This window comes from Tubulanus polymorphus, chromosome 5 (assembly GCF_964204645.1).
Source record: "Tubulanus polymorphus chromosome 5, tnTubPoly1.2, whole genome shotgun sequence".
Lineage (NCBI taxonomy): Eukaryota > Metazoa > Nemertea > Palaeonemertea > Tubulaniformes > Tubulanidae > Tubulanus > Tubulanus polymorphus.
In genome coordinates, this window is record NC_134029.1 from 629,272 (window position 1) to 640,662 (window position 11,391).

An 11,391-nucleotide genomic window follows, 5' to 3' on the forward strand; every position below is an offset into this window, starting at 1 on the left:
CTAAAACCTTAGACTAGAACTCTAAAGCCAGTCCATGTCTATACGAAGCATTTAAACAGAATCCCGTAACTTTTGGTGGTATAAAATACAGGTCCATTGGAGCAAGTCCACAGTAAGATTGTATTCCAGAATCTGAAACATCGGACACGAACTGATATTTCACCTCCTGAGTCAAAATGAGAAATGGTCTTGTTTGTGAACTGTATTGATTTGTTGATCATGAAATTATATTGTCTTCTTTACTTAAAATGTCCGATTTGCTCCGTCACTGTTTCGTACTAGATAGTGATAGAGTCTTAACGATAGTGGTTTGCGGTCTGGGTCACCGCTTCAAAGGAGCGTAGCCTCACGTGCACTGCCACTTGCCCGCACAGAATCGATCATACTAAGTATCGCCATGCGCCACACTAAACCGCCCTATCCCGATCGGAAAGGCTGAGTATTACCACTAAATTCTACTAAACACATAAGGAACAGTTCATATGCAACGTTTTATTAATCAATAATTCAAACATTTTGTACAATATTGGATGAAATATGGGAACAAATCACGTCGTTTCAGTAATGCATTAGTCAATTTTAGTCGATGGGTTATGACTCAATCCACTACGCACGAGCGCGAAGCATTACTGATGCTTAGGCCGAGTTCGATTCCCTTAAATCCTGGCCAAGTATCGGCTTGTGAGCCTCCCTAAACCACTGCTGTTTATCGCTGATCAAATAATCCAGACAAAGATATTCATATAATATAGAAATATGTATAGGTTTTATTATTACGGAATGTTACAAGCTTTAACTGAAGATATGGAATCGTTTGAAGTGTTGCCCGCTACATCAAGATCGACTAGTACTTTACGAAATCTACTCAAGAATCCTAGAAACTGAGACGAATGACTGATGTTATCATCACAGAATGTAAGCTTTTACAGATATGAAGATATGGATATCGTTTTTGGAACGCACAATGAATCAACTATAAGTTAAAGATTCATATTGACTGCAAACTACGGAATTTCACAGTTTAAGTCGCCGGGGTTTTACTGCCGTTTTTACAATCACATTTCTTTTTATCTGGAAATGAAATAAAACAACAGATCAGTGAACGAGTTCGGTATGAATACGTTACGAAATCGATCCAAAGTTTAGAAAGTCGCGTACCTGGTTTTGCAAATGGCCACGGGGCTGTCTTAAACTCACTTTCATCAACTAACATATCACCTGTAAATACAAGTATATCCATGCGTGTATAACTCAAAAACTAAATATATTCAGTTCTACTGCAATTTAGAATTATTCTAGTCCTAGAACATTCTAGTAATAGTTCTAGTTCGTTCGACTATTCAATATTGTTGAACTGTGGCATTGCGGTGTCGCAACTTGAATTATGAATTAAGAACCATGAATTATTTTAGCTTTCAGTTCAAAAAATGAAAACCTAATACTAACAATCTAATTCCCGAACTATTTTAACTTCCATCGTGACGAATTGAGGATTATGAACTGGTTTTGTTTTTTCTTACCGTTTTTATCGGCTTGTTTGATCATAAATCTGGCGTCTTCGTCCTCGATTTCAAGAGCGCTGGCGAATTCGTCCACGGATATTTTGCCGTCATCGTTCACGTCGTAATAGTTAAGATAAGGGGGGATGGGCGTATCGTGTTTGTACGCTGTAGTATTAGCGGCCTGGAAATGTGAAAACAGAATGAATGAATGAATTCTGGCAAAAATCCAATAACATTCTGATTAAATAATGCTCCTAAGACTGAATTCTAGAAATATGCTACTAATAGCCTAAGACCCAGTATTGATAATCAATTGATGCCCATTGTTCATGATAAACATATAAAATTGTTTGATTTATTAGTTTTCTCAGATACCAAATTCCACCAGCAAGCTTTCGTAGATGTAGTAAAGCAAGCTTACAATATATATATATATTTGTTTAGACGTTTTTGACCAGTATTTAAGCTTATGCTCTTTAATTTTGTCTGGCAATTTATAGATAATCAACTTACCGGCGTATCGTCACCAGTGACGTCACGCTTACCTCGGAAGCTACAACGGACCCCGCAGACCAGACGACATCCGCGGAATCCGCATCGGAAACGACAGTATCGTCTACAACGGAATCGCGCCTCAGATTGTTCGAAGAAACAGAAAACGGCCAAACAAACCAACGCGAAAAGTATGAAAGAGCGCATCTTTATAACTGAAAATATGACAAAAAATAAACGATCAATTTCTAACGATCAGATTCCCGAGAAAAAGCGCAATATATAAATCATTGACACTGGATCCAGTTCCACGATACAAATCATGGTTTAACCCTTAGAATCAAATTATACCGATTAACTGTGGAGCCAGATCTTCATCGTGTATTCTATAATATTCTAAGAATTGCTCACCTTATTGTCTTCTAGCTTTCTGTTTATTGTGTACGAACGTCTTTCTGTCGTTTAGAAATTAGTTTATGAAAACTGCCAAAACTCGAGCCTTTAAATACTGTTTTCTGGCGGATATGGGTTTTTTCCACCAGGACAGACTAAAAACACTTGAACATTGAGAAGATTCTTCACTAAAAACATATTTAGATTTTCCTCGACAGTTTGTAAATATGCTACCTGCACGTGACCAGGAACTCCGGATAACGACACCACTTGAATATTTGAAGTTCTGTTTGAATTTCTTGTGTACTTTAAATATGTGATATCATGATAGATATGATTTTTGTTAAAAGTGAAATTCAGGCATTTTACTTGAGACAGGTCATAAACCGGGCAATACCCTCGAGGAACTGGTTGAGGTATTTTTTTCATACTTTAAAAAACCCAGAATCTTTCGAAAACAAAATTTTTAGATTAGCAATTATGGGTTGGAATTCTACAATCCGTTTTGAGCTTATTTCCATTAAACGTGTAAGAAAGTGGGGTAAGTAAGATAACGACCTAACCGCTCTCAGTCAAGTTTCCCGACCCGGTTCACTTTCATTTTGCTATTTTCTGCTGGACCGAGATAAAAACCCGATCTTCTATAATCTTACCATGAAAAGTGATAACCAATGAAGAGACATTTTCTATCCAATTTTTCTTCGTTTAGATTTCATGAAATAAAACATAATTTAAATAAAAGATAAACAGAGGTGACGTTATATAATGATATCTTGTCAAAATGTGCTGGTTTAATCTATCACACGTAAAGAATTATAAGCGTTTGTAAGATTTCTATGTCTTTCAGTTTTTCCTACAGCAGAATTTAGCGAGGAAATAAGCACGAATTTCTCGACCCAGTAAAATGTATATGTAGAAATTAAGGGCGTAATTACAAACTTGAACAAGTGTGAAAATGTCTAAAAGAAATTCCTTAAGTTTGGCCGGACCTGGTGAGAAAACAGCGATTGTGTTTGGAAGTGTAAATAAGACAAACGCGAATGAAACTGTTACCAACATCAGAGTGGTCCGTTTAGCTTTTGCCGTTTTCTGATCAGACGAAACAATTTTCGAACCTCTGGATAACTGGAATATTATGATAACATTTGATGTTACTATTATCAACAAAGGTAGAAAGTAATTCAACGTGACGAATAAAGCAAAAATTATGAATTGATCAGAAACGTTGTAGTAACATCCGTTAGACCAATAAGAAAACTTCATCATCCAAGGAGCAATTATGCAAACAAGTGCGGTCTTTACGCAAATGAGTAAAATGGCGCATCGGGCGAATCTAGGTGTACATATCAAACGAGATGTGAACGGGAAGAGAACAACTGCCGCACGTTCTAGAGATATCGCTACTATAAACCAGGCGCTGTTTGTGGCTGCGAAGGCCGTGAAATATTCGTATAGTTGACAACCTATCAGTGAATCTATCACAAATATAGGATCGATATTTACGTACAAGAGAACAAACTGTAAAACAGGCATCAGTGTAAAATTCATGCAAACAACCAAATCGCATAAAGACAAAACGATCAGATAGTTAGCGTAAGATAAATTGCGAAATCTGCGACTTATCATTATCAGGAAAGATGCCGTATTTCCAAAGGAGCCCAGCAGAAACAGAATCAGTAGAATAACCACAGAAAACATTCGGTAACTTCCAGACTTGTTCTCTACTGACGTTAGGACGATGTAATAGTAAGGACGACCAATCAGTATCTGAGAAGAATTCTTCATTTCTGTTTCCTATCTGTCTGACTTCTGACTGTCTGACTGTCTGACTGTCTATCTGACTGTCTATTGTGGTTTGACGCGATAACGAAATGAAAGATAAAATGACAATTTGTACAATATAAATTGTTTATTGTGTTTGTGACATCTGATTTGTTAACTTTGGCAACTTTCTCCAAAACGAATCGATACAAATTCAGTTATATACGAATAGACGCATTGTGCAAAGTTTGAATTAGATTAACATGCAGCGTGTTCTATAGATTGCCACTGACACATGGTAGACTAAAGTAATATTCCAATGCATGAATCGTTTGTCAAATTAAATTTACGATAATTCTAGAAAAATCTTGACACTGTGGAGTTTACTAATATAGTCAGTATTCGGGTGACAGTTAAACAGTTACAGAGTTTACAGTCAAAATCAGATCACGGTCGAATCCTTACGAAATTCCGTAACCAGAAGGAAACAGTTAGTCACATTGCAGGGTCTTACTCACGATTAATATGCCATCTATCGGAATAAAGCTGCGGCACTTACAGCACAATCTTCCACTGAATTTATATCTGTTCACTATGAAAGTGGGTGTCAAAAAATTCATAAATAATACTTTGTAATATATAGAATAACTTAAGATAGAAAGCAATGGAAAATAGCTTTGAATTCATCTTCTTTTTTATTTTGTTTTGCGGTAAGTCCATCCCCTTTTGAACTCAATATTTGTGGCTGATATCTATTTCCGTACAGATGAGAGAAATAGAGATAAATAGTTACGTTTCCTTTTTTTTCAACAAAATCGATCTTAATGGCGCAAACTCGACGCAAACAAAGCTAATACCTCGATGTTAAGTAGAGTCTAGGGAGCCTTGTTATTAGCAGATCCACATCGACAGCGGGCGCAGTATCACCTCAAAGCATGAAGAGCCATCGACAAGTTCTCCCAGTTAATGGCACTTGTTCTTTTCGACCACTTTATCAATCAAGACTATAAGGCGGCGAAATACAAATGTAACATGGTCTCATCATCATCCAGCGCGTTACCACTATACGAATTCTATCGTCGTCGCTTTGATGATGCGGACCTATAACACTCTCCAACACTCTGTGTGACACTCGCTGGTCACTTTCTCCTGCGGGTTTTACGTAATTCACACCTCTCCTCTGCTGGTCATCGATCAGCCGATATTTCATGATGAAAACAAATGAGCTACAAATAGGTATGTGATATGTGTTTATGTTATCTGTGAATAAAGGAGTCGGAGGCGGAGGCGGAGTCGGAGTCGTTCTGTCTCTGTCGCAACTCTTAAATCACTATGTTCGCACTGTGTTAACACGCTCATATCTGATCAACAATCTCCAGTAAAAAGAAAATGATTTAAGACCAATCACAGGAGGCTGATTATTCGAACCCTTTTCCTGTATTATACGTTGCCGCTGATTCTACTGTGTCTACGATTGCATAGCATTAATACGTACGCACGGAAGCGTTCTAGGGACAGCAGCTTTTCTCACGTCCCTAGGACGACGCTTCAGTACATTGGTAGCTTTCTATTGAAGAAGTTTTTGGTGGTCGAAATTCTCTCTGAAGCCCTGATTGACTAAGCTTATTTCGTATCAATAATGTTTTGATTCCGATTACGCGAAAGATGATCTGATTACATTCTCAATACGGTACTTAAAGTAGATGTTTAAAACTTGAATTGATAGTGGTATTTTTCGAGGGTTGGTTGCGCGCGTACGTGTGTGTGAATGACTGCCAGTTTGCGGATTAATTCTTTCAGCTCACGTGATTGGTTGAATCGCAATAGCTGCTCTACATTAAAACACCGAAAATCTAATTAAATCTTTAAGCACTGTGAGTATAAGCACCACTCGAAATTGATATGAAATCATGTGAAGTGTTTTAATTTGAAATTTGAAAATTGATGACGATGTTTATGGTATATGTTGAAGTAGGTCTTCTAATTCAGGCTGTCATCTTTATTTCACACCAGGCGAGAGAGAAAGGGATTGATCTCGTAAATTTCCATATTTAAAAATCTTTTGATTCTGTCTAATTGAAAGCTCTACTCATTAAATCTGGCATCAACAGACAATGAAGAGAGGAAGTCAAACCCGTTTGACTGAACACTTCATTTTAATTCTTTTTGAACAATTATTTCCTGTTACTAGGATACCCAGTGTCTTCAAGAACCATACTAGCCTGGACCCAGTTCTACACTTGTGAATTAGAGTCGACTCTGCGTTAAAATCTTAACTCGGAACTGTGGAACTGGGTCCTAGATATAAAAAGCTCACCACCAGAGCCCCCTAGATAATCATCACTGGGATATTTTTTTTGAAAATCATGCTTTTCTGCTGATTATAAATTCAGTTAAAAGTCAAGAATGAAAATATGAGATAAGAGTTGATATTTCTTTCAATTAACGAACTCCGTGATGACGTCAGCCATTTTGTGTCTTTTATTCAATTCTTCGTGTAGTTTAGTGAGGATATTCGTGACTTTTCGAGATATAAATTAACCAAATTCATTAATTCATGGCCCAGTTACTCAGCGATGACCTGTGATCGTCTTGGTGCAATAGCCAATTCAATAACTCGAGACATTGTTTTTATGCGGCTAAGACCACTTGCACTTAAGTCACAACTGTGAAACTGGATCCAGGTCTTGACACGATCGACACTTTTCATTGAAATTGATGGATCGTAATACGTAGATCTATAAGCTGAAATTGCTGATGTTTTTGTGGTGTTTTCATCAGTTCGCTTCCTTAGTAAGACCGTCTTGCTTCTGAAGGATAAAGGCTTATTATATTTCTAAAGGCATATCATAATAGATATGTATATAAAACATTAAAAATGTCTAATCAGAAATTCAGCTAGATTAATCTGCATCACGCGCGTTTCGGGCGACGCTTTGATTCCTGTTTTCATTTTATACCGCGCACTGTGTACATCTCCGAACCGGAAATCGCTGCGCTTTTAATCTGAAGAAAATTTGTCGACAAACAATGCAGGAGATTTCCGTGAATCGAAACCAGAATAGAGGATAGACATCGATATCCGCGACACGAGGAGGAGACATCGCTATCCCCGACACGAGGAGGAGACATCGCTATCCACGACACGAGGAGGAGACATCGCTATCCACGCCACGAGGAGGAGACATCGCTATCCACGACACGAGGAGGAGACATTGCTATCCATAGGAGACATAGCCAATTCCATTTCAAAAGATGCGCCATTTTGTCGTTGTACTCGGAATGTTGAAATCTATCTCTGGCAGGTGAGGTCACTGTACGCGATGGATTACCTATATCTAATCCGTTATTCAATATTCAACAGACACAAAACTTGATAGATTTTTTTAAGACCGGATTTTCTTGTGTAGAGACAGCAATGTGCCGGATAGAGAGTTGAAGTAAGATATAGATAAGATATTTATTTCACTCCAACCATAAGAATGGTACATGGCGGCAAGATTGAATACATGAAATATAAAAATCTACAAAACATGAACAGAATTATGTACATACAGTAAAAACAAATAGGAAAATAATTCCATAACAAAATTTACGTAAGATCCAATTTTTCAGTCCGATCTGTGTGTCACGCCCCCTGGTGGACTCCCGACACCTCGAGATATAGGTCAGTAATGAGCTCCTATTCGACAGCTGTATTTGGATACAAACCATCAGATAATGTCATTAACAATGCTAGAAATACGGACGGACGTTTACCATCTGAATAAAAGAGATGACTGATGCCTTTACAATAGATTCAAATATATGCGCGATCACGGGTTGTTTTGTAGTAAACCGCGGGTATTTCACCGTTCTCTGTAAGAAGCTTATCTCAAATCGTTGTCGTCCAATAGTTAACACGATTATATAGAAAGGTAACGCTTTTTTTGCCGGTAATCTTCGTATGACGCGGGACGGTGAATTCAAAGCCATTATTTACATCAAAAGACGACACGATGATATTTCTTCATCGGTCGTATAGTTAGATTACTGCGATGTTTTATGTTTTCTGCGACTTATGTTATGATAGTTAAGACCGTTAACTGACCACTGTCCACCTGGTTATAACAGCATATTTACTGTGTATGAGAGAAAGGTTTCCCATTAATAATCGCATCATGCTTCACGCTGTCATTGCTCGGATGAAAAACCGAACGATGATTTTATCACTTGCGACGACACCATACAGAGAATCTTCAACAATGAGTCTAAATCAGAAAGGTGAAAATTAATCTTAAGTTTTGAGAGTTTTTCATGTAAAAATTGTATGAAATTCTGCATGAGCATGAGGTCACTTCGAGGCTCGAAGAAAATTTAGTCTAGTATCTATTTTTGGATAACCCGTAAGATCATTTGTTATTCAAAGTGATTCTTTACAAAGAGAAAAACCGATTTGAATTGAATATAAATCAATAAAAATGCGAGTGAATGAACAGTGGGTTTGTATTTTCATGAATTTTGATTACGCATATTTCTCCTGACTGTCACTGATAATAATTCTACTATTCATAAGGTTAATTTTGACAGATTTTCCCATGAAAATTTATAGAATATTTAGCATGAATTTCTACGATGTAGGGAATTTGTTTTCTAGCATTGTTAACGGTAGCGGTCGTGTTTTTTCCTGAGTGCTGTCACACAATGAAAGCACTGATTGATCAAGTTAGAGCTTGTGTCCGTTGTCTGTTGCAAAACCATTTATATTCATCTATTCTCTGACCCCGGACGGAATGGACATCAGATCTTCCGACGTTTTTTATCACACTCGTCTTCCTTCCTCGCATGATGTCCAATTAGTCGGCCACGTTTTAATCTATCATTGGTCCATTTCCGCCGGAAATAACGAGGGAATCTATTCGCAGAGGGCGCTAGAGTGTTAAACTGTATCACCTGCTGCTAAACCCAACAATGAGGCTTGGTTTTTTTGTGACGAGGAAATCGACGAGTCATCTCGATCTCACAACAGCTTGATTCCAGTTCCACGGTTCATCGTAAATAATCCGACTTAAACAAGTTGAATTATCGAAAACAAAACTCTTGATCCAGGATCAGTCGGTTCTGCAGTTGTGAGTTAGCGTCAAATACTAATCCAGGCTTACAGTTCATGGTTAAGTTTTCAAACTCAAATTTTAACAGAGATCCCGTGGAACCAGATTCTGAAATAAACAGCAACAAACCTATTTTTTCCTACGGTTTCATCAAAACTTCCCCGACACCAGCAGCGTGGCAGTAGATCTAATGGGGAGTCGAGTCTTAATTCAACTCGCTGAAATCTGATACATTGTGGACATTTAACTTTACCTATGAGATTCATTTACACCGCACTTAAACCGAGACGCAAGCATGAAAATATTCTCTTATGGTGACTCGAGTTAAACGGTGAAAATGAAACGCCTGTTGGAATTGTGAGACATATAACTGACAACAATATCAGCGGATATTATTTACATACAGAAACTATACAAAACTTCGTGTTATTAAAAACCGGTCGTGGGGGCTGGGAAATTACGACCTTGACATTAAATTGGTAGATTAAAACAAAGCTTTCTGATTTTATAGCTATGTTTATAGCAAACTTATCTAGCTTTCGTTAATGTGTGACTAGGCCAGGTGGTGTGAACCTAACAAGTCATCTACAGTAAAAACAATGAAATGAACTATTATTAAAGTTAAACCTTACCGACACGATCTAAACGCCTAGTTCTCTAGTTCTGGTTTGATTAAACTTTACCGAGAATGATAGAATTTTTTAGTCCTGAGAATGATCTGTAGGTTTCAGTTGGTCCACACAAAGTTCCACGGTCATGAGTTAATTCTGAGTTGTAATCAGTTCATTTCCCAGAGTCAAATCGGAACTGCGGAACTGGGTCCCGCGGCTGCATTGTCAGATGTGGTTTTCTTAGGTGGTCAATAGGTCACATCTCTCAAGGTTAAGTGTAATTGATAATTTTTGACACGAAATAGCGAGTTAAGTCGGGCCATTTATCAACGAAGAAACACATTGAATGCTGATCAGTCACAGCAGTAGACAGAGGGAGAAAGAGAGGGAGGGAGGGAGGGAGAGAGAGGGAGAGAGAGGGAGAGAGAGAGAGGCTGAGGTCGCGTGATGCTGATCTGTGCAGTCCGGTGGCACTGTCAGATTATCCGTCGCTGCGGCAACCGATCATAGACATCTATTACAACTGTGAACAGACGTCATAGAAAAACCCAAACGCATTCTCTCTATTGAAAGGTGATTATGGTTGACATGGAAATAAACTTAAAACGTACACAGCCGAATCAGCGCAGGTGATCAGTTCAATAGAAACTAGCGCGACAACTGGAAATGCACATTAATACCACTCCGATACGAGCTAGCGACAAACATCTATACATCATAAACATCATTTACATCAATAATAATTCATTAAGTCAGAACTGAACGAACTGAGCTTTCAATTGAAATGACCAAATATACCGGATAAAACGAAACAGATTTATGGAGGGAGGGAGGGAGGGATAGGGAGGGAGGGAGGGAGGGAGGGAGGGAGGGAGGGAGGGAGGGAGGGAGGGAGGGAGGGAGGGAGGGAGGGAGGGAGGGAGGGAGGGAGGGAGGGAGGGAGGGAGGGAGGGAGGGAGGGAGGGAGGGAGGGAGGGAGGGAGGGAGGGAGGGAGGGAGGGAGGGAGGGAGGGAGGGAGGGAGGGAGGGAGGGAGGGAGGGAGGGAGGGAGGGAGAGAGAGAGAGAGAGAGAGAGAGAGAGAGAGAGAGAGAGAGAGAGAGAGAGAGAGAGAGAGAGAGAGAGAGAGAGAGAGAGAGAGAGAGAGAGAGAGAGAGAGAGAGAGAGAGAGAGAGAGAGAGAGAGAGAGAGAGAGAGAGAGAGAGAGAGAGAGAGAGAGAGAGAGAGAGAGAGAGAGAGGACAAGAATACGTCTCACTTTAGTCGAGCGTAACACATGTGATATGAGGGTGAAACGGACAGTTATTATGATTGATTATAGATGAGAAATAAGCGCTTTCTCATAGATAGATAAATCAGTATTTCTTCTTACACTTCCACATAAAACGCTAATGCTCTTGTTCTGCGAAAAAAGAGCCACAGAGAGAAAGCACTTAATGGAAAATACTAGTAAATGTGGGTATGAGATTGGGATGGGCTACTTAGTTATATTTATACCATTCGCGCCGGTTATTACACCCAAAATTTTTTCAGGTGAATTGATAA

The 11,391-nt window shown here is 38.8% G+C and overlaps 1 protein-coding gene across 1 annotated transcript; it reads right to left on the bottom strand.

Moving 5' to 3' along the window:
• Positions 1–472: 472 nt before the first annotated feature.
• On the bottom strand, positions 473–2,563 carry LOC141905616 (uncharacterized). The gene is made up of 5 exons (XM_074794565.1): positions 2,406–2,563; positions 2,016–2,209; positions 1,521–1,683; positions 1,159–1,218; positions 473–1,071 (listed from the first exon to the last, which is right to left on the bottom strand). Exons 2-5 carry the CDS (start codon positions 2,199–2,201, stop codon positions 1,022–1,024), a joined length of 459 nt encoding a protein of 152 aa, XP_074650666.1. The 5' UTR covers positions 2,202–2,209; positions 2,406–2,563; the 3' UTR covers positions 473–1,021.
• Between the last annotated feature and the right edge of the window lie 8,828 nt (positions 2,564–11,391).